The 24823-nt window shown below is 37.9% G+C and overlaps 1 protein-coding gene across 1 annotated transcript; it reads right to left on the reverse strand.

Annotated features, from left to right (window-relative positions):
* Positions 1–259: 259 nt before the first annotated feature.
* On the reverse strand, positions 260–24479 carry PPP2R3C (protein phosphatase 2 regulatory subunit B''gamma). Its single transcript, XM_059373080.1, has 13 exons — positions 24327–24479; positions 19479–19606; positions 17102–17206; positions 16208–16320; positions 15370–15467; positions 13929–13999; positions 10256–10388; positions 9787–9842; positions 9634–9709; positions 8813–8949; positions 6013–6150; positions 3479–3538; positions 260–570 (listed from the first exon to the last, which is right to left on the reverse strand). The coding sequence occupies exons 1-13, from the start codon at positions 24373–24375 to the stop codon at positions 382–384; spliced, it is 1353 nt and encodes a 450-aa protein (XP_059229063.1). The 5' UTR covers positions 24376–24479; the 3' UTR covers positions 260–381.
* Positions 24480–24823: the final 344 nt, after the last annotated feature.

Consider the following 24823-nt stretch of genomic DNA (forward strand, 5'->3'; position numbering starts at 1 on the left):
TTTTAGAAGACTTGAGGTTAAATGACCACATATAAACTATCCCTCAAATATTTAATGTCTTAATGTCTAATGTCAGAAATATCCCATGATAACTTCCTTTATATCTAAAGATTATACAGATTTAAAGTGGATTCCTACCTTTATCAAATCACACTTGCTATATTTGAGCTAAGTGCAACAAGAATTTAATACATCCTAAAACCATATTTGGTCCTATTGCTTCCAAACTACTGCAGCCCAAATTCCAATAACCAGAACATTTGTTGTGTTCTCTAGGCATATAAAGTGTTTTATTTAGGCTGTTTCTAAGGATTGTGCTTGAAAGGTTTTGTGTGCAGCATTCAAGCTTATCTTAATGAACACAGTCTCGTCTTTGAGAGATCATGTATCGTCAAGGTCTGCAGAGTTTTCATTGTCATTTGCAACAAGAGCTTCTCTGTTCTCATAAGTCCAGAAGCCATTCAGGTCGATTAGGATGGTGGTGACTGTGTCTCCTTGATTACTGTTGATTAAATCCTGAAGAGAGATTTTCAAAGGATCCTTTGGTTTAACCATATCAAAGATTTCATCCTGTGAGAGAGAGAAAAACACAATGAAATCTGTATCTGATCCACTAAATTTCTATTATATCTTGATGTGAAATACAAGGCTGGCACTTGAGCTTATGTAAAATTTTTTGTTCTCGTTTTTTTCCTTTCCAGTTCACACACAGGCAATCTCCTTTTCTCTATGTACAATCACAGGATTTTACTGAAAGATCACTTAGGTATATAATAGCTATCCATCCCCCTTTCCTTCTCCTCCCGCCCTTTTTTTAAAAAGATTTTATTTATTTATTTGACAGAGGGGGCTGTAGAGCACAAGCAGGGGGAGCAGCTGCAGAGGGAGAAGGAGACTCCCTGTGCAGCAGGGAGCCTGACTCAAGACTCCATCTAAGGACCCTGGGATCAAGACCTCAGCTAAAGGCAGATGCCTAACTGACTGAGGCCCCCAGGTGCCCCACTCTCCCTCATCTTAAAAGAGAAAGAAACTGAGGCTCAGAGTTTAATCTAATCCAAGCGACATAGCTAATTAGTGGCAAAACTAATGCAGCATTCTTTGAATACACGTTAAGTATCCTAAACTTTTCAATTGTCTTTTAATTGGTGGTGATGTATGGTCTTGGTTTAAGTGCAAACTCAGCTCCAACTAAAAACAAATGCTTCTAAAGTCAAGATAATGACAAACTTCATTTCCAAAATAGAAGTCAACCTTTTATACTCTGGATTTAAGATGGGTGGTGGGTGGGGGATATTCATTTTTGAAGAATTAGTCATATTAAAGAATTAGTCATCCAGAATGACAATGAAATTGTGCTAAAATTTACTGGAATAGATGAAAATACTTCTATATTATGAGGTATACTGTATGAATATTTACAAAGAATTAGGTACATGTTTTTTTATCTTTTTGTAGTAAAATTACTCAGAAGATATAGTGGCATTTAAGGAGGTAAACTACATTTTAAAAAGATTAGAACAATTCGGGCTGCCTGGGTGGCTCAATCAGTTGGGCATTGGACTCGATTTCGGCTCAGGTCATGGTCTCAGGGTTGTGAGCTCAAGCTCCACGCTCAGTGCAGAGTCTGCTTGTCCCTCTACCTCCCGCTGCTTACTGTGCATGCCCTCTCTAAATAAACAAACAAATAAAATAATTCTTTAAGGGTGCCTGGGTGGCTCAGTCGGTTAAGTGTCTGCCTTCAGCTCAGTTCATGATCCCAGAGTCCTGGGATCAAGCCGCACGTGGGGCCCCCTACTCCACAAGGAGACTGCTTCTCCCTCTGCCCCGCCTCCCACTTGTTCTCTCAATCTCCCTCTCTCTCTCTAATAAACAAAATCGTAAAAAAAAAAAAAAAAAAAGATTAAAACAATTCAGGTAAATTAAATGTTTATGAGCTCTTAATCTTGTATGTTTATGAAACCTCTTTTTCTATGTTAGTAGCAATTTAAAATTACTAGTTCTTAGGTTGTTTGTTGAATAGCTTCAGATGTGTCTTATTTATATTAAACTAAAATAGCCCTTTATTTTATACTTAATTAAAATCAGATGGGTTATTTTATTATACTACTTAACCTGAACTTGAATCTATATTAGGTACTGTAGGTTTTTTACAGCTGGTGAAAGTCTGACTACGAAAATGAAGCATTAGCCTGTGTTTCAAATAGTGGTTGTTTTCATATTGTAGGATTGATAGCTCCTTAATAATACAAAAGCAAGTAAGACCTTTGAAGGAGTAGATTTAAAAAGTGCCCAAACCTAAATACATTTGACCTTTGAACAACACAGATCAGAAATGCATGGGTCCAGTCAGACGTAGATATTTTGGATAAATACAGTATATTGTAAATGCATTTCCTTTTCTGATGATTCTGTTACATTTTTTCTCTAGCTCCATTTTTAAGAATTATAGTATATTAAACATATACAAAATATGTGTTAGCTGACTATGTTACTGTTTATGTGAAGCTTCCAGTCAACAGTAAGCTATGAGTAGTTAAGTTTTGGGGGGAGTCAAAAGTTCTACATGGATTTTCAGTTGCATGGGAGAGGGGCATTACTTCTAATTCCTGTGTTGTTCAAGGGTCAACTGTAGTTACCAAGATTAAAAATTCATTTTACACTGGAATAGGCTGCCAAAGGATGCAGGCTATATTTGATTCTCTTTTCTTTTTTAAAATATTTTATTTATTTATTTGACAGAGAGAGATCACAGGTAGGTAGAGAGGCTGGCAGAGAGAGAGAGAGAGAGAGAGAGAGAGAAGCAGGCTCCCCGCTGAGCAGAGAGCCCGATGTGGGACTCGATCCCAGGACCCCGAGACCATGACCTGAGCCGAAGGCAGCGGCTTAACCCACTGAGCCACCCAGGCGCCCCTGATTCTCTTTTCAATCAAAATGAATGAATGCTTCCAATGAAAATACAGTTTGACAATGCTAACATTATAAACCATGCAAATCATTATTCCAAGTGTAGTCTCAGTTTCTAATGATTTAAATATTGGTTCAGAATAAATAACAGCAAATACTTGGTTCAGTTCAGTACTTCGTATTCGTAAGTTTCTTTCATACAAAATTTCACTTAATATAGATGATTATCTGCAATTATATTATTTTTAAAAAGATTTATCTTAGAGCACGTGTGTGCACGAGCACGGGGAGGGGCAAAGGGAGAGAGGGAGGGGAAACAGACTCCCCACAAAGCCCGATGTGAGCTCCATCCCAGGACCCTGAGACCATGACCTGAGCCAAAACCAAGAGTCAGACTCAACTGACTGAGCCACGCAGGCATCCCAACTGGTATCCCATATATTAAAAGAACACGTAAAGGGCACCTGGCTGGCTCAGTTGGTAGAACATGTGGCTCCTGATCTCAGGGTCATGAGAGTTCAAAAGCCCCCATTGGGTACAGAGCTTACTTAAAGAAAAGAAAAGAGAAGGTAACCTTGACATCTTGAAATGAAACAGGATCTTGTCCATGGATTTTCATAAGTTCCTGTATGGCCTGTATGGGTAAGAGTAAGTCTGTAAATAAAAAATATACCACAGCCCCCTTCCCGTCCCATGGCCCGTTCTAGTCCCACATCTTTTCCTATCAGACCACAAGCTTTATCATTTCAACCACTCTTGCCAATGTTCTCAACTTCCTTGAACTTGCTTCCCATCCAGTCAGCAAAACTTAAACAATGATCAGTGTAACCATCAACCTTTATAGATCTCTATCTTGCTATTGAGAATTCCAGAAAAAATTATACAAGGCCACAGATTATTACTACCATAAAGGAATGGTCTCCAACCTCCCATGGGCCTTTACATGGCCTAGCAATTATTCTGTTATGCCTGATCCTTGCATTTTCCAGGAATGCTGTGCATACCTTCACCATTCTTTAAGACACCCAATCTGCCACCTCTGCCTCCCACCCTGTATTATGCCTTATACTTGACAGAAAAAAAAAAAAATGGAGGTAAGCCTCCCTCAAACTCTCTTTTATAACAAAGCCTTTAACAAAAAAACACATAACAAAAAAAAACTATTAACGAAAGAAACTACTGTGATCCAGGTGGACTAGTAAGTATTTTAGGTGAGGATCATTCACTAGAAAATGTGAAGCTTAAAATTCTTGGTAAAGAATTGAATAAATATGTTGCAGGTGCCTACTCTGTATGTGGTGCCCCCGATACCAGCATGTGCACAGGTTATCACTTTGCAGCAGGTGAGAATCTGAGTATACTCACAGCCACTAGAGCCACAGACCTGGAGACAGGGTCGAGTGCACCATCTAGGCTGACCTTTATCAGTGGGGTATTGATAAAGACTCTATGAACAGCTTAGGACTGCAGGATGCAGCCCCAGTATTTACCCTAACCCATATAACCAAGCCTAAATACTTTGACAAAATAAATGTATAAAATATTTTAAAAACAAAAATTTTACTATTCTAAGAGAAGATACTGTAAAGAACTCTTTATGAAAAAGGGTTGAGGGGCACCTGGGTGGCTCAGGTGATGATCCCAGAGTCCTGGGATCAAGACCCCCATCAGGCTCCCTGCTCTGCGGGAAGCCTGCTTCTCCCTTCCCACCCCACCTGCTTGTGTTCCCTCTCTTGCTCTCCCTCTCCCTGACAAATAAATAAAATCTTAAAAAAAAGAAAAGAAAAGAAAAAGGGTTGAGTGTTTAATTTCTAAAAATACTTAGTTTGTTTTTCTAAAACAATTTTCATTTAATAGGTCTGCCTGAAGTGGAGCATTGATAGTATGAGTTGGTGTTACACTCTCAGATTAGCCATGGATTCAATTTTTAAAAAATGTATCCCAATACTGCAATTGTAGTTTATCCTAATATTGGTAGTCATTACTGCCTAGGAAATCATTACATAAGTTTTAGGGGATTTAACATAAAACTATGAATTTTACATACTATGAAACTCAGAACCAAATAGTTATTTTTAAAGTATCCCACATATTTAAATGGAAAAAGGAAAAGCCTCTGGGGAAAAATGTTTTGTGACAAAGATGTGAAGATGTCATTTTTTATTGTTTAAAAAAAGCCGTTTCTTCCTACTGTTCTTAACCGTATTTTAACCAAAAATTAGTCATCTAAAAACTAGCCATAGAAATAAGATAATGGTGAAATACTACTGTACAAAACTGTTCCACCCAAACAGAAAAGTTACTATTCAAATTTAGGAATGATTTGTCTTAAAAGGGCAGACATTCCTATTTTTACACTCTGTGCATCTGAATGCTCATCAAATAAGATACATTCAAATTTTCCTTCTCAGAACTCATCACATTATTCTCTGAGACCACCTAAGGCACAAAATAAGCACTTCAGCAAATCTGTTTTCATGCTGAAATGCAGCATGCAATAACTTTAAAATTATTAAAATAAATAATTATTTTTTACAGCACAGCTCTTAAAAGAATCTACTACTACCAAAGTCTGCAAAACTTCTACCTTTTCTGAACTGTTTAACTGAAGCTTCTGAAGCATTTTACACACTAGTTTTTGATCACCAATGCACAAAATTTCTCATGTATGTCTGCATCTCCAATGGCCAGTATAGCCCCTGACAGATATTTATACACTTTAATGTTCTACAACTAATCAAATCAGCTTTGCTTTAGTCTACTTATTTTTGAAAAAAACAAAACTAAAAGACTTATTTTCTTCTAAAATCTGTTAATAAATTGGGATGTCTGGGTGGCTCGGTAGGTTAATTAAGTGTTCAATTCTTGATTTCAGCTCAGGGCTTAGTCAGGGTTGGGAGTTCAAGCCCCATGTTGGGCTCCATGCCGGGCATGGAGCTACTTAAAAAATATTAATAAAATCTGTTAGTATACCCTTTTGTTATACTTAAATATCACAAATTAGATAAAATTGTTACTGCCCAGATAATTTAAATCAATTTAATATTGTATATATAAGTATAATATTATCTTAAGGAACAATGACTCATTTACACAAATGAGACTTACCCTAAAAAAGTAATTAAGTGAAAAGACATTCAGATATCCTTTGTTCTCAATATCAAGTAATTTGAAAATATACTGCAGAGCTGCCGGCTCTTTTCGATTTTCTAATGCAAGAACAAAGTCCAGGTAGGTTTTATAGTCCTATAGAAAAGAAGATGACATTCGTTAGAAGTCTTATTTGGAATTAACTTTTCAATTGAATATCTAATGATTTAAAGCTATTTTACAGTCAAAGATGGCAATTTTTAAAATTTAAATTCAATTAGCCAACATATTTTTTAAAGATTTTCTTTATTTGAGAGAGAGAGAGAGATCATGAGCAGGGGGAGGGGCAGAGGAAGAGGCAGGCTCCCGATGTGAGACTTGATCCCAGGACCCTGGGATCATGACCTGAGCTGAAGGCAGATGCTTAACTGACTCGGCTGCCCAGGTGTTCTTCAATTAACCAATTTATAGTACACCATTAGTTGCATATAACACTCAGTGCTCTTCACATGACACTGCTCATCACCCCATTACCCTATCCCCCCCACCTACCGCCCCTTCCACAACTGTTTCCCAGTCAAGAGTCTCTCAGAAAAATGGCAATTTAAAAAAAAAATATGAAATGAGATATCCATTTGTATACTTAATATTGGTTTCTAGAAATTCTACAAAGCAGTTAATCTGTATAGGACAGTTTGGGGATATAGCTCATTTTCTTATGAAAGAGTTGCTCTCTTTAGAAGTAATTTTATTTTATTATGCCTTTGAAGTAGATAGGACAATGACTAAGCTATTATACAATGCCACTAAATTGTTACCTTTTCAGTGTGGTAAGTTTCTTAAAAAAAAAAAAAGAAGAAGAACCAGTTTATCTGGAATGAATAGAACAGTATATTTAAATAGTTATTTTGAAATATTTAAACATTTTAAAATCAGATAAGAATAATAATAAGCCGGGGTGCCTGGGTGGCTCACTGGGTTAAAGCCTCTGCCTTTGGCTCAGGTCATAATCTCGGGGTCCTGGGATGGAGCCCCGTATTGGGCTCTCTGCTCAGCAGGGAGCCTGCTTCCCTCTCTCTCTCTCTCTCTCTCTCTCTGCCTGCCTGCCTCTCTGCCTACTTGTGATCTCTTTCTGTCAAATAAATAAATAAAATCTTAAAAAAAAAAAAAGAATAAGCCATCTTAAAAATACCCAATATTATACAGTGAACTGAAACTGTTCTCATCCAAAAGGCAAAAAACCACAAATGAAAGCCAGAAAGACATGAAGAAAACAGAAAGCTTTCTCTACAAAAAAGGGATACTCATTACTTTTTTGCACGGTGAAAAGAACACTTTGGATATTACACTTAGAAAAAATTTTATATTCTCGTTTTTTTAGGCTAAGATTAAGAATTCCTTTTTGTGTGAACTGCAGTATAAAGAGCTAAAGAGATGCAGCCTCATCACGGTCTAACTCCATCCATAGTTGTAGCCTCTGACTGTATTCACCAGAAGTCATTAGTCCACTACAAGCTCCTCATTGTCGACTGTAGACAGCTGTAGGAGTCACAAAGCAGAGTTCCCCCTTTTTCGCATACTGCTAGTTAAAAATGGTGTTGAGAAAACTGCTATTCAAGCTAAGTGATAAAACCTAAAAACACCAATTCTCCTCTGACAATACGACCATTTCTGAAGTGTCACTGGTTTGATAATTTATCACATCCTTAACACATGTTTTTAATAGCAAGGATGGTGATTTTAAAATGCTAGGTAGAAGGGCACCTGGGTAGCTCAGTGGGTTAAAGCCTCTGCCTTTGGCTCAGGTCATTATCCTAGGGTCCTGGGATCAAACCCCACATTGGGCTCTCTGCTCAGCAGGGAGCCTGCTTCCTCTTCTCTCTCTCTCTCTGCCTACCTCTCTGCCTACTTGTGATCTCTGTCAAATAAATAAATAAAATCTTTTTTTTTTTTTAAAGATTTTATTTTTATTTATTTGACAGACAGAGATCACAAGCAGGTAGAGAGGCAGGCAGAGAGAGAGAGAGGAGGAAGCAGGCTCCCTGCCGAGCAGAGAGCCCGATGTGGGACTCGATCCCAGGACCCTGAGATCATGACCTGAGCCGAAGGCAGAGGCTTAACCCTCTGAGCCACCCAGGCACCCAAATAAATAAAATCTTAAAAAAAGAAATAAAATGCTAGGTAGAATTTCCTTAAGTATTGTGCATTGTTGTGGTAAGAGGACAGGGCATGTTAATCAGTAGCTACTAATACATACAATTACAGAAAGTAATACAACCTGATTCTTAGATTTAAATCACGGCATCTGTGGTACACTATCTGATCTGGAAATTTAATGAACTATCTACATCTACATGAAAAGAGTCAACAAGATTTGCCGATTTTTCAGATTTTTTTTTTCTCCCCTAATCCATACTCCTTAGGGGAGGTGGGCAGGGGAGATGGGCTAAAAGAGTGATGGATATTAAGGAGGGCACTTGTTGGGATGAGAACTGGGTGTTGTAGTAAGTGATGAATCACTAAATTCTTAATATTACACTACATGTTAACTAACTGGAATTTAAATAGAACTTGAAACATTAAAAAGAGAGATACACTGATAATGAAATGAAAAAATTATTAAAATTTTATATTTGTCCTGAGTCCATAATGTGTTTAAGGAAATTTACCTTAAGATGAAAGGCTCCAAAATTCACAATTTGATTAGTTCAGACTTTTAAAGATACTGATATAAAAATAATGCTGTATCACATCAAGGGAAGGGTTTGTGAACACTGGGAGCCTAAATTTTTAAAACTTATCAGATTTAAACTACTACCATTTCTCCATCATAAGTGAGACACTCCTGGAAAACACGATCTAAGAAGACGTTGGTCATGGTTGCTGTTCCATAGCGGGAGAGTTCTTCTTTACTGAGCATACCATTGTGATCCTTATCAAGATTCAAATACTGGCCTTAGGAAGAAAAATGATAAAAAGACATTTATGACCAAAATAAAAATCTAAATGAGGACAAAAGAATAAACACCAGAAGTTCTTTTTATTGGTTAATACTTTGATCTTCAAACTATATTAGGGTAGTACCCTGTACTCTCTATCACCACAGTCCCTAAGCTCTGCATATAGCCATGGCCTTTGGGCTATTGCCATCATTATCTGTTTTCAGTTTGCAACCTTTTAGAACTTTCCTAGGTTTCAAAATTAGAGACAGGGGTGAATAAAAAACACTGACATGCTGGCTCTTGAAAGCAGAGATCAAGGATGCCAAAAGGAATCCAAAGACCACCCAAGAGAATAATGGAGCATACTAATGAAATTAAAGGAAAAAGCAAACAATCCCTAGAACACTTGCCACTGTGGACGCTGACAGCAGTGGCATTTTATCACAATGCAAGATAATGACTGATGTTCATAATGATGCTCCTGAGTCAACAAGAAAGGATCAAATTACATTCTGTATGTTCTATTAAAGAGCAAGAAAATGACGAGTAAATTTTAGTGACCTAGAATGCTAGCTCTTAAGGTAATTAGAATACTTTCATCCTAAGATAATTAAGCCTATGTATAAAACTGCCCTTTGAATGCAAATTAACTGAGGAATGGATCATTCAAATTTTAGCATTATGACAAGAACCTTACCATATACCCTTAGGGCAGAAGGTGCAGAAAACCAATTAGTTTCTTGACTCTCCTTGGACAGTTCCTCATCCCTTAACTAAATAAACACAGAGACATAATTAGAAGATAGTAACTGTCAAGTGATATAATTAGGTATTTAAAAAACATATTTACCTCCAATAAATCATCTAGGAAGCTGCATGCTAAAATATCTTGAATTTTAATCTTCCCTTTAAAGAACAAACACAGTTTCATTTTTTAAAAAAGAGGAACTCAATATAAAGGCATTATTTTAGAAGAGTAATCACACAATTGATATTTTAAAGCTTCATATCTTTCATCAAGAACAGCTCTCCAGTAAATTACATATCAGGGATAGCAAATCATTTCAGAATAACTGGTTTCTTAGAACCAGAAGGAGTCAATGTTTATCCAGTTCATACATCACTTTGGAGATGAAGAAACTAAGAAGTAACGTGACATGCCAACCGTCACAAAGTTGGTTCTAGATGGTGCAAATAAATCATAAAAGATCTTTATATATTAAAGGCAATGACATAGTAGAAAAGTGAATGACATTTTCAAGACTTTAGTTATTGAGATTTAGAATAATATCCTTATAACATCTAAGATTTTCTTTTACCTGTTCTTAGAGGGTCTAAAAAGAAGAAGAATTTCCTAACTGCTGTACAGACATAGAAGGAGTAAAAAGATTTTTCCAGCCCATCTAATTGTGGCAAAGTAGGGATAAGTTCCAATATATAGTTTTCTAAATCCTGAAAGAAAACAAATCAAAACGTTAAAGAGTTAACTGTCCGATCTTGTTTGTTTGTTAGATGCTGGAATGCTGAATTTCAGTCCTAAAAATTATTCAGCATTAATAGTATATTAGTGATAAAATAAAATCATAACTATGTTAGTGGTAAAACCTATATTGTTTTGCTTTTTGTTTCAATTTTAACATTTCTGAATAAGCAATATATTTGGTATAATTCCAAAATCAAAAAGAACAAAAAGGGGGTGCCTGGGTGGCTCTGGTCCTGATCTCAGGGTTCTGGGACAGAGCTCTGCATTGGCCCTCCTGCTCAGCGGGGTGCCTGCTTCTTCCTCTGTCCCTCCCCCTACTTGTGCTTTCTCATACTTGGTCTCTCTCTCAAATAAATAAAATCTTGTATTTATTTTTAAATTTTTTAAAAAGATTTTATTTATTTGAGAGAGACCTAGATAGCAAGAGAGAGCACAAGCAGGGAGGAGAAAACTTCCCACCTCCCCCCTATATTTTATACTCCCACCAGCAATGTGAAGGCTAAACCAACAGTTCCCAAACTGTGCCCCAGAAATGCTTCAGTAAACTCACAGGGGTGCAGCAGGTTATTAAAAAAATTTCAGGGAAACTCTTTTTGCAAAGAGTGCAAAACAGATGTGGCTATGAGCTAGAGCTATGACCTCAAGATAGATATTATCACATTATCAATTAGCAAATTATCAATTATCAATTAGTACATTATCAACACTGATGGGGATACATGCTTTTTTGGTGACATAAATCTTTGCGAAGCTAGGTTCTTGATGGTTGTCACAAAGCAAGTACAACAAAGAAGTTAGTGTGGAACGGGAAGTGAAGGACAACTGTCCAATCTTAACTGCCAGGATTGACTGGCCATACAGTGTGCCCCATGGGCACAATTTCCATTAGTATTTGTAATTTAAGAATGAAGCAAAAATATTACTTTCAACTTAGGTGTATTTTTTTTTCAAATGGCTAATATAATAAGCTTAATAAATGTTTTCATAAATTGTTCAGAACTAATAAATGAAACTGTTAGGATTTCTTTTGACCTAAAAGCACTATGCAGAAATTACTGAGATACTAAAGGCACTGCAAATTGAGAGTTTGGGAAATCATGCCCTATTATATATTACCTTCTTAAAAGCATTATCAAACTTTCTGTTCTTTGTAAGCCTGAAAAATTCCTGGTGCTAACATTTGTAACACTCATGAATAATGAAAAGTTTTCCTCTTTCTTCAATGATTTTTTTTAATTTTTTATAAACATATATTTTTATCCCCAGGGGTACAGGTCTGTGAATCGCCAGGTTTACACACTTCACAGCACTCACCAAAGCACATACCCTCCCCAATGTCCATAACCCCACCCCCCTTCTCCCAACCCCCCTCCTCCCAGCAACCCTCAGTTTGTTTTGTGAGATTAAGAGTCACTTATGGTTTGTCTCCCTCCCAATCCCATCTTGTTTCATTGATTCTTCTCCTACCCACTTAAGCCCCCATGTTGCATCACCACTTCCTCATATCAGGGAGATCATATGATAGTTGTCTTTCTCTGCTTGACTTATTTCGCTAAGCATGATACGCTCTGGTTCCATCCATGTTGTCGCAAATGGCAAGATTTCATTTCTTTTGATGGCTGCTTAGTATTCCATTGTGTATATATACCACATCTTCTTGATCCATTCATCTGTTGATGGACATTTAGGTTCTTTCCATAGTTTGGCTATTGTGGACATTGCTGCTATAAACATTCGGGTGCACGTGCCCCTTTGGATCACTACGTTTGTATCTTTAGGGTAAATACCCAGTAGTGCAATTGCTGGGTCATAGGGCAGTTCTATTTTCAACAATTTGAGGAACCTCCATGCTGTTTTCCAGAGTGGCTGCACCAGCTTGCATTCCCACCAACAGTGGAGGAGGGTTCCCCTTTCTCCGCATCCTTGCCAGCATCTGTCATTTCCTGACTTGTTGATTTTAGCCATTCTGACTGGTGTGAGGTGATATCTCATGTGGTTTTGATTTGTATTTCCCTGATGCCAAGTGATATGGAGCACTTTTTCATGTGTCTGTTGGCCATCTGGATGTCTTCTTTGCAGAAATGTCTGTTCATGTCCTCTGCCCATTTCTTGATTGGATTATTTGTTCTTTGGGTGTTGAGTTTGCTAAGTTCTTTATAGATTCTGGACACTAGTCCTTTATCTGATATGTCGTTTGCAAATATCTTCTCCCATTCTGTCAGTTGTCTTTTGATTTTGTTAACTGTTTCCTTTGCTGTGCAAAAGCTTTTGATCTTGATGAAATCCCAATAGTTCATTTTTGCCCTTGCTTCCCTTGCCTTTGGCGATGTTCCTAGGAAGATGTTGCTGCGGCTGAGGTCGAAGAGGTTGCTGCCCGTGTTCTCCTCAAGGATTTTGATGGATTCCTTTCACACATTGAGGTCCTTCATCCATTTTGAGTCTATTTTTGTGTGTGGTGTAAGGAAATGGTCCAATTTCATTTTTCTGCATGTGGCTGTCCAATTTTCCCAACACCATTTGTTGAAGAGGCTGTCTTTTTTCCATTGGACATTCTTTCCTGCTTTGTCGAAGATTAGTTGACCATAGAGTTGAGGGTCTATTTCTGGGCTCTCTATTCTGTTCCATTGATCTATGTGTCTGTTTTTGTGCCAGTACCATGCTGTCTTGATGATGACAGCTTTGTAATAGAGCTTGAAGTCCGGAATTGTGATGCCACCAACTTTGGCTTTCTTTTCAATATCCCTTTGGCTATTCGAGGTCTTTTCTGGTTCCATATAAATTTTAGGATGATTTATTCCATTTCTTTGAAAAAGATGGATGGTACTTTGATAGGAATTGCATTAAATGTGTAGATTGCTTTAGGTAGCATAGACATTTTCACAATATTTATTCTTCCAATCCAGGAGCATGGAACATTTTTCCATTTCTTTGTGTCTTCCTCAATTTCTTTCATGAGTACTTTATAGTTTTCTGAGTACAGATTCTTCAATGATTTTTAATCCTGTTAAAACATTACATTCTTGGGACGCCTGGGTGGCTCAGTGGGTTGGGCCTCTGCCTTCATCTTAGGTCATGATCCTAGGGTCTTGGGATCAAGCCCCAAGTCAGGCTCTCTGCTCAGTGGGAAGCCTGCTTCCCCCTCTCTCTCTGCCTGCCTCTCTGCCTACTTGTGATCTCTCTCTCTATCAAATAAATAAATAAAATCTTTAAAAAACAAAAACAAAAACAAAAAACTCCACTACATTCTTTTAATTTTCTCTTTGAAAAGCTATTTTCAAAAGTTGGAGAAAAAGAATCTAGAAAAGATTTTTGTGGTCAATATATACTTTGGGGGGGGGTGGATGAATATGAAAATATTCATTTAAAATGATTTTTAGTTAACACATTATTTGTGAAAACAAACAAAATCAGAGAAAGAAAAATAAAATCACCTTTGATCCCAACACTCAGTGATAACTACTGTTAACATTCTGTGCCTATAGAAGTTATTAAAGTAGGTTAATACTTACAGATTCCCGAAGGTATCCTTGTCCAGCAACATCATATAAACTGAGTCCTATTCTTGTCTGATGAAGCCAAACTAACAATAAAGATATAATGTAATTTTAAGAGCTGTCTTTTAGTATATATATGGATAAAAGGAAATAAACAGCTAGATTAGAGGGACAAACTAATAACTTTACATACTTCTTCACATACACATATATATTGCTTATCCAGTAACCCTAAAATTGTATCAAAATATACCATAGGATTAATGGCAGGTATCAACAATTCTACCCTGCCTAAAGTGACAATAAAGTTGATGTCCTTCAAAATATTCTTTTTTTTTTTTTTAAGTAATTTCTACACTCTACATGGGGCTCAAACTCACAGCCCTGAGATCAAGAGTTGCATGCTCCACTGACTGAGCCAGCCAGATGCCTTACCTCGTGATTTTCACAGTAACATTCTTTTCTCTATCTTACTTTATTGTAAGAATACAGTATATAATACATGTAAGATGTAAAACATGTTAATCAACTGTTTATGTTATTGGTAAGGTTTCCAGCCCAAAACAGGCTCTTAACAGTTAAGTTTTTGGGGAGCCGGAACTTATACTCAGATTTTTGACTACACGAGAAGATGGTGCCCCAAACCCTGTGTTCTTCTTGGTAAAACAGAATTACCAGTGAATTAAAATCATTTAAACCACTACATTAAAACTCTTGGTTCAGCTTTTTTTAATTTAATTTAATTTTTAAAAAAGATTTTATTTATTTATTTGACAGAAATCACAAGTAGGCAGAGAGGCAGGCAGAGAGAGAGGGGGAAGCAGACTCCCTGCCAAGCAGAAAGCCCGATGTGGGGCTTGATCCCAGGACCCCAAGATCACGGCCTAAGCCAAAGGCAGAGGCTTAACCCACTGAGCCACCCAGGTGCCCCTCTTGGTTCAGCTTTTAATATATAACTCTTAGCTAGTATCTTTAGGATACATGTTGTTTTGTGTTATTTATAATAATGAACCCAAATTTATGGTAGAAAATCTTGGCTCTAATAAGTTCCTCCAGGAGAGAATCAGAAAAATAAAAAATAAATCTGCATCAAAAGGTAAGAAATTCTGCTCTTCAGGGGTGTGTGGGTGGCTCAGTTAAGCATCTCAATCTTGATTCTGGCTCCGGTCAGGGTCTCAGGGTCCTGATATTCAACTGTGTGTTGGGCTCCCTGCTGGGCATGGAGTCTGCTTGGGATTCTCTGTCTCCCTCTGTCCCAACACCTACCCTCCAACCCTGACTCATGCGTGTTCTGTTCTCTCTTTTACAAAAGAAAAAAAAAAGGAAGAAAGAAATTCTGCTATTTATTCAAATTTACTAAGAGAGTTGTTTCACAGAGAAGAAATATTGTAAAAGCATGTACGAAAACCTCCTTGATTCCCAGATAAGAGTTTAAACACAGTGAAAATGAAATCACCTTTTCTCATGACATAATTGAAGAACTGCATGATAGAAATTCTTCCGTAAGAGTCTGTATGAAGGAGTTTAGCGAAGACTTTTGCTGTGAAAAACTGCCTAAGGAAAGGAAATAAAGATTAAAATTATCTCCCAACAGAGCAAACATACTGAATTAGCAAACTGCATGAATTCAAACAATTAAAAACCAAAATGAAAAAAATCAAAGTGAGAACCACAGTTCAAAACTTAAAATACTGTCAGACATCTTTTAATTTTATTGTTTTAAGAATGAAAGGCTAAAACAACCCAAAAAAGAATGAAAACCTATACTCTTGCATATAAATGTACTATATATATATATATATGTATATATATATACATACATACAGTGTATAGTATATAAATATACTATATTATAAACTATTATTTTTTAAAATTATTTTTATTAACATATAATGTATTATTTGCCCCAGGGGTTCAGGTTTGTGAATCATCAGGCTTACACATTTCACAGCACTCACCACAGGACATACTCTCCTCGATGTCCATAAACCAGCTACCCTCTCCCTACCCCTAGTCCCCAGCAACCCTCAGTTTGTTTTTTGAGATTGAGTCTCTTATGGTTTGCTCCCTCCGGATCCCATCTCGTTTCATTTTTTCCTTCTAAACCATCTGTTTCTTTTAATAACTTCATGCCAATGGAATTTGCTTGACTAAATAATTTTAAAATTTCATTAATAACTGAAAGGACTCAAACTGTCACACAATTGACTTATATTTTCATTGACATTTATTTCTGGCATTTAAAATGCTTAACATAACATACTCCTTTGTTAGTTATACTTAATGAAACTTACTTGCACTTTGGTCCAGCTTTGTCACCAACCTTTAGAAAATTTTCATAATTAATCATTGCTTCCTCTCCAATCATAGGCGGTGTCTGGTGCTTATCCAGCAAAAACCATAAATTCTTAGGAGAATTCCAGAAATGAAGATGTTATATTTAATAAAACAAAATTTAACATCAGTTAAATGTGTTATTTCCATTAAAATGAGTAAGATGAATCTCATTCCCTATTATCCTTTTGATTACTAATAACATAATACAAATAGCTGGCATTTACAGAATGCCCAAGTTTAAAGTTTTCATATATGGAACCTCTTTTTTTTTAACTTAAGCTTTTTTAAATTATTGTGTTCAATTAGCCAACATATGGTACATCATTAGTTTCTGATGTTGTGTTTAACGATTCATTAGTTGCACGTAACACCCAGAGCTCATCACAACATGTGCCCTCCTTAATGCCCATCACCCAGTTATCCCATTCCCCAATGCTACAGTACCTCTTTAATCCATATAACTATGTGATGCAGAGAGATACTATTATCCCTACGTCACAGATGACAACTGAAGCACAGAAATGTTAAGTCCATTGCCCAAGGTCACAGAGCATGGCTAGGATGTGAACCCCCAAAGTCTGACCCTATAGTAGTGTTTCTCAACATTGGCCTCACATTAGAATCATGTAGGAATTTAAAAACAAAACAAAACAAAACAAAACATAACATCTTGGGGAGCTGGTGCCCAGGCAAGCTCTGTAGTTGATTTTGGTAGGACTCACTGCTCCAGGGCCTGTGTGTTCACCCACTCGGCAGCTATGGCTCCATTAAGATACCCTGAAGTCCTGTTTGACTTTAGTACAAATAAAAAAATGGCTAAGGTCCAAAGCAACCTTTAATCCTTTTCTTACCTGTAATTCTTCATTATCTAACAGTTCTCTGCTTTTCCTCTGCAGAAAGACAGCTCTGGATTCCTCTCTTAATTTTTGTAGTAAGACTTCATCTTCAGCTGGCAGCTAAAAATACACTAGAGTTAATTTCTACACTTCAATTCTAGACTATTACTGGATTATGTAAAATATACTGGGCCTCATAAAGTAACTACATATTGCATTGCCTTAAATTATGTTTTGTATCTCAATTTTGCTTAACTTCAAGTTATCATTCATTCAGAAAGTTCATTTAACAAAAAGAGATCCAGAGAGAATTCAATGATCAGTAAGGCCAGATCCCTGCCTAGAAAGAGCTAACGGTCTAGCCCAAATTTGATTTTATTTTCTTAGAGCACTCTTTCCACTCTAACTTTAGACTGACAAAAGAATTAAATTAGAACTAACTAAAGATACACGGTCTTAGCAAAGTATGCCTTTTGAGCTTGAATGATCGTACTTCTTGGAGATGGTCAAGCCGGGTCTGTTATATTCACCTCCTAGGCAGACAGTCAGCTCGCTGGGGTGATTTCCATAAACAGGGCTTTAAAATGACTAATTCCAGCTCAGCGTCAAACAATTTGCTTCGAGGATTTTTTGTTGTCTGTAACTCAGCCCCATTAAACCTAGCTAAGCAACCATAATCAAATTTGTTCTTTCATTTCCAAGAACTAAGATGCCATCCCTCCCATCCAAAGGAATGGAAAAGGAAGAAGCATTAGAGGGTAAGGCTGGGGCTGAGACTGTGATCGTGCTCCAGTGGCTAGTCAACCAGCTAATCAGCCAAGGAGAGAAGTGGTGACTAAAGACTGCAGGTGGTTTCTCCAAAGCAGTGGGAAGACAGAGAGAGAAGAAGAAACAGAAGAACATTCCACAAATCCACATCTGCAGACTGGAGACCATGTGGGATCTGCAAGAGGTCACAGAGAAAAGGAAGAGACAGAAATGGGGTAAAAGGAATTCCTCAGGAACCACAGGGGAGATAAAAAGTTGGTACTGGTACTTCCAGTACAGGAAAGTTGAGTCCTTGCTTCAGAAATGGGGTCATCTCAACATGTAAGGGCTGTTTCTGGGTAAGATACTATTTCATAATCCGGATTAAATGAGATCATGAATATAAAGTGCTCTGAAGTACATCGGCACTCAATAAACATCAATTCCCTTCCTGCTCCCCTAGACTATAAAAGATTTTCAATTGTCTAGTGGACTCTGTTTAAGAAAGTGTGAAATGCATAAAGTGGGAGAAATACATATGATCCCACTGTTATTAAACACATGTGTACACAGAATTATGGAGAAGGATTCATGTAGAAATATTTATTTCCATCTCTGTGCAATGTTATGGGAAAATATCAGCTATTTTTTCCCTTTTCCATGACAAATGTGGATTAGTCATATAATTTTTTTTAAGATTTTATTTTTAAATAATCTCTATACCCAACATAGGGTTTGGACTCATATCCCATGATCAAGAATAGATCAAGAATCATATGCTCTACTGACTCTAGGGAAGCTAGGCACCTGTAGTCATATAACTCTCAAAAGACCAGAAAATAGTATTACAGAAAGGTTTCCAATAAAAATGGTTCACTTTGAAAAGCCTTGTACTTGAAGAAATGTTACAACTATCTAGATAATTCACTTATACTAATACATTGCTCCTAAATATAAGCAAAACAACGTTTATTGTCTTTGTAAATAATGTTATAATTGAGTTTAGAAGGTAGAAAATTAAGAGACATGCAGCTAAAATTTTATAGTTAACTTTTCTATAGTGGTCACATCTTGCATAATACTAAATATATCTTATTCTTTAAGTGGCCTTCAATTTCAGCTGTAAGTAGCCTTCTTAAGGTCTTCCTGTCTTCTGTACTCTCTTTCAAGGAGTTCTTTATGGTTTTGGCACAAGCAAACGTTAAGTACAACTCTTCAAGTTTTCCATTTTAATCTATTTTTCAGTTTAACCTTGAGCAAAATGTATTACACCTTAAGAACATGGGTAAAAGACAAAGTTAAAAATGGTAATCAGCCAAGTAAACCTAGACACATGATCCAACAGAATACCTACTGCTAATATCTGTAAGAAAAAATAGGAAGGAAAAGCCTGTAAATCAGCAAAAGGGGGCCAAGTAACAACTTTGTGTTCTTATACCAATTTATATCAAAACTTGAGATTTAAAAGAAAAAACAACTTGAGATTTTATCAATTTCAAAACAACAATAAGATCAAATACAATGAAAGAATATATAAAATTTAAAATATAACCTCTATTTATTTATATAAAAGATTCTGATCCCATTTTAAGAGTTAACATTTCATTTATAAACTCCGTGAGACATTTACTTAGATACCACTTACCCTGTAATAAAACCGGGGAATGGTCTTATAGAACTCATTTGTGCTTTTTCTATCCCCTTTCCATTCTGAGTAGTATTTGGTAAACAAATCCATTTCTTCATCTTTTAATTCTTGTTCACTTTTTTTTTCTGGTAACAAAACAGATTGAAGGGGGAAGAACACTTTCAAAATCAGTATTTTTACCTACTTTTTTTTTAGAGAGAGAGAAGAGGGGGAGAGAATAAAGAGAGGGGGAGAGAGAGAAAGAGAGAGATAATCTTAAGCAGGCTCCACACCCAGTGCGGAACACAACACGGGGCTCAATCTCACAACCCTGAGATCATGACCTCAACCAAAATCAGGAGATAGGTGCTCAAACCAACTGTGCTACCCAGGCACCCCTTAAAATCAGTATTTGTTTTTACTATGGTGTAATTACAGTGCAAAAAAGACATCCAAAATTGTGCTTATACACTGAACATGTACATTCATTTTCTTGAAGCACCAAGAATTGGAAGAGCCTCCCCTGCATCTTCAACCACATCTTAGTTGCTCCCTCTACTTCTTTTTGTCACGATACTTGTGTCTTCCTCAAGTCCCTTTCTTCCAGACTTCTGATATGTTCATGATTCATTCCAACAAAAGTACTTCTTGAGCACCTACTGTGTCAGAATAGTACTAGACACTAGGGTTAGCATGGTGAAAAAACAGATGCAGCCCTTGACCTCATGAAGTTTCGTCCTTGTAATCACTGTTCCTCTACGTAATGGAAACCTCTTCCATCTCAGGCTGCTCTAGCCCCAGCTGGCCTGCTACTGCCTACAGCTGTCTCCTTCAGTCCGTCCCCTGCATTGTGTATTGACCACAGCAACTGGCGCACACTGTTTTTCAGCTCAAGGTCCTGCAATCATCAAGGAAGCATAAATGTTTATGACTAACCGTGATCCCTCAGCTCTTAAGAGGGGTCACCTCTGTCACTTGGTTCCATGGCAAGACCACAGATCTTATCTGCTCCTAAATATACTAAACTTAAATACACTCTCAGATAATTTTTCTCTCCTGGTTATTCAAAACCCGTCATGATACCTACACGTCAGCCTCACTGAAATCTTCAGATCTGTGACCTATTTTCTCAATAGTCTATTTTCCTTCTTCTAGTCTCACTTCTTTCCAACGTGCCAGAGCCGTTCCCCTGCATTTCTGCCACATGTGCCAAGTTAATTTTTAACCTTAACTGTTTATTCTTATTTTCTGGCCATTTCTTTTTTGTTAATCTTTTTTCCTCATTTCAACTTAGTAGTTTGGCTTCTGAGTCCCAAATGTATGTCACTAACCCAAACATTGTTCTTGAACTTTAAATTCATACATTCAAAATAAAATATTTTCATCCTCACCTCCAACATATCTAAAATAATTTTCCCATCCCTCACCTTACTATTCTTCTTCTAATTCCACATTTCCATCCCAGTTAGTGGTATTCATCTAGTCACACCAGCCCAAACCGCTGGAGTCATTTTCATGATTTCACTTATTCTTTTTCATTCAACTATTCTAGGGACAAGCAAGTATGAGTGGACATGTACACATGTGTTCACACCTACATATGGCTTTCAACACAGTGTCAGGGAAAGCCTCACTGAAATGAAACTGAGCAAAAAATTTGAAGAAGGCAAGGAAGCAGTCTATGCACATAAACAGGGGGAAGTGCATACCAGGCAAGGACACAGCCAGTGCCAAGGCCGGAAGACAGGAATTTGCCTGGTGTATCCAGGAAAGAAGGAGACAGCCAGTGTGGCTGCAGCAGAGTGAGCCAGAGGAAAGAGTAGATGAGGGAAGACAGGTAATGAGAGTCAAGGTCATGGGTCATTAGAAAGACCCCGGCTTTTATTCTGGTGAGGGAGAGAGCCAACAGCAGCAATTGGGAGGCTAATGTCCAGGTGACAGATGGTGATGGCTGTGGATTGTGATGCTGCAATAGAGGTAGTTAGGAGTAAATATTCTGGATATATTTCTTAGTCTCAGGATTTGCAGACAACTGCATGTGGGTATCAGACAAAAACAACAGTTGAAGAGATCTCCAAAGGTTTTGACCTGAGCAGATGGGGAAAGTAACAGGTAGGCAAGTTAGAAAGGAGACCAGGAGTTCAGTTTTGGACAAGTTTAGGATTAAGATACGTATTAGAGTCACCTGACATGGCCACTTAGCAAATGGCCATGTCAAGTAGGCAATGAAATATATGAATCTGGCATTTGGAAAGTGGAGATATAAATTTAGGTGACAACAGCAAATATACATTATTTAAAGCCATAAGAATGGCTAATTTCACCATGAAGGTGAGTATAGATGGAGAACAGAAGCTGACCAAGGACTTCCTTAGCTCTTGGGCACTCCAATGCTGAGTTGCTGGGGAGAAGAAAACAAAGACTGAGAAGGCATGACTGGTGGGGTGGGAAGAAAACTGAGGGAGTTATGACTCCCAGAAACCAAGAGAGGAAAGTATGTTTAGGGGGAGAGCCAGCTACCATATCCTGGCAGGGAATGCCAGCAGGCCAGGTAAAGTGAGGACTAAAAACTGACCACTGGAATAGCAATGGAGATCACTGATGATCTTGACAAGCAGTAATTACAGCACAGATTTAATCAACCCTTCTTCTAACAAGCATTGCTGTAAGGGGAGCAGGGAAGTGAGGCATAGGTAGAGGTAGAAGTTAAGACAACAAGTTTCTTTAGGGTGAGAGAAATACCACCATGTTCATACAGTGATAGGAATGACTGAGAAAGAAAAACTGATGCAGGGGAGAGGGGACAACTGCAGAAATACAACTCTGAGTACCAAAAATGGGATCTGGCACACCGATGAAGAAAACAGCCTTAAATACAAGTTGTACAACCAAAATGATTTGCTTATTATTTATCATCTCTCCCAACACTAAAGCCTAAGTACCACAAGGACAAAGACTTTTGTCTGTTTTGTTTACTGCTATAGCCTAGAATAGTACTTGGTACATAATGAGGATGCAATGAAGTGGGTATTTACCCCAAAGATACAAATGTAGTGATCTTAAGGGACACAGGCATCCCAGTGTTTATAGCAGCAATGTCCACAATAACTAAACTATAGAAAGAGCTCAGATGTCCACTGACAGATGAATGGATAAAGAAGATATGGTATATATAACATGGATTATTACACATCCATCAAAAATGCAATCTTGTCATTTGCAATGATGTGGATGGAATTAGAGGGTATTATGGTTGACCGAAATAAGTCATCAGAGAAAGACAATTATATTTCACTCATATGCAGAATTTAAGAAACAAAACAGAGGATCATAGGGGAAGAGAGGAAAAAGGAAACAAGATGAAATCAGAGAGGGAAAAAAAACGTAAGAGACTTTTAATCATAGGAAACAAACAGGGTTGCTAGAGGGAAGGGAGGATGGAGGGATGGGGTAACTGGATGATATACACTAAGGAGGGCATGGGATGTAATGAACACTGAGTATTATATAAGACTGATGAATCACAAACCTGTGCCTCTGAAATCAGTAATACATTATCTGTTAAATAATTGAATTTAAACAAATTTTTAAAAAAAAATAAAGCAAATTTACTTCAACAAAAATAACTTTTATTGACAGCCAAAAAAAAAAAAAAAAAAAAAAAAGAGAGAGAGAGAGGAGAAAGTACAAGTGACTTTTTTTTGGTAAGATTTTATTTATTTGACAGAGATCACAAGTAGGCAGAGAGGCAGGGGGCGAGAAGGGGAGGGAAAAGCTGGCTCCCTGCTGAGCAGCGAGCCTGATGAGGGGCTTGATCCCAGGACCCTGGGATCATGATCTGAGTCAAAGGCAGAGGCTTTAACCCACGGAGCCACCCAGGCGCCCCTGAAATGATATTTCTTACATGGAGTTTATTACAGCATGTTTGTCAAAGCTGATGGAAGTGATCCAGTGGAGAAGAAAAACTTGATGATATATGAGAGAGAAGGTAAGAACAGAGTGAAGTCAGAGAATAAAAGAAAGGGAACACGATCTGCTGTTGGAGTGGAGGAATTATCTCAAATACGAGTATGGACAGTTCATTTTGAACAGTAAAGGCAAAGTATCTAGGGTGGGGAAAAAGGATCTAGGGTGGGGAAAGGCCTGATAGAAATGGTAAGTGGGAAAAAGTGAGGTTTTTTTCTTTGCACTGACTTTCTCAAATATATACACAAGCTCATCAACTAAAGATACTAGAGGTCTGGAAGATGAAAACTGCCTTAGAGTGTAGGAGAATGAATACGGAGGGAAAGGCGGAATACGTGCAAATGAATAACCGAGACACTTGCTTTAGGGTAGTGGACATGAATTCAAAGTGAGACAATTTACCACGGTTCCGTTTTTCTCCAGCCACTTTCGGCTGCCCCGAGGAATAAGAGCTTCAGCCAGGCTGGTTAACAAGCAAATGTGAAGGAGGGGAGAAAAGAATAAAGAAAAATTGATTATAAAATCTAAAATGCGTAAGAAGGGAAGTGAAAAGTGTTAGTAAAACGGCATTAAGATCAATCAGTGGGTTACAGGTTGTATGTAGTAGGATCGAAGAACGGTTGGAACCGGGGTCCTCAATTATACTCAAAAGCCTTAGTCAAGGCCAAGTAACTGAGTGCTAAGATAGTTCTTCATTCCCGCAAACCTTTTCCCGGGAAGTGTGGGTCAAACCTCTCAGTACCCCTAAATCACGTCCCATCTGCCTTTGTCAAGAGAGCTTTTATAGAAGCGTAAAGTGCGGCTCCCAGAGGCTGCTCCTCCCCGACCTCCCCGCTACCTGCTGGAGTTTAGGGCCGACCTAACTCTGGAAGCAGCCCCTCCCAAACTCACTGTAGGTACCTGTGCTGGGCGACGCTAACCGCCGGCGAAGAATTTCTTTCCAGTCCATCGCGGACTCCCGCGCAGCAGCTCCTGCATTTGCCGTTCACTAACCGCTCCACCCCCTACTAGCTCAGACTGCAATCACCGCCCAACCCCGTAAAGGTCAGAATCGCTCGAGCGCCATCTTGGACATGGGCGGAAGTGGGCTAACCAGGCAGAAACCCATTATAGCTACTGCGTAGAATACGGCGATCACGTTAACAGCGGGGAACGCCGACCTGAAACAGACCGAAAAGTGATCTGTTAGGCAGAGCCCAACTTCCCGAAGTCCAATTTTAAAGGTGCAGGATAAAGAAGCCCACGTATTTATTTCTTTAACTTGGGACTTTGGCGCCTGTGTACCACGTGATTCCAGAGTCATACGGCGCTTCCCGCCTGAGGAAGAGCTTTTTTGCTTCACAATTTCTTTTCATCGCTCACTGCAGATATCTAGAGGCCCTAAAGTTTCCCTGAAC

This window comes from Mustela nigripes, chromosome 13 (genome assembly GCF_022355385.1).
Source record: "Mustela nigripes isolate SB6536 chromosome 13, MUSNIG.SB6536, whole genome shotgun sequence".
Lineage (NCBI taxonomy): Eukaryota > Metazoa > Chordata > Mammalia > Carnivora > Mustelidae > Mustela > Mustela nigripes.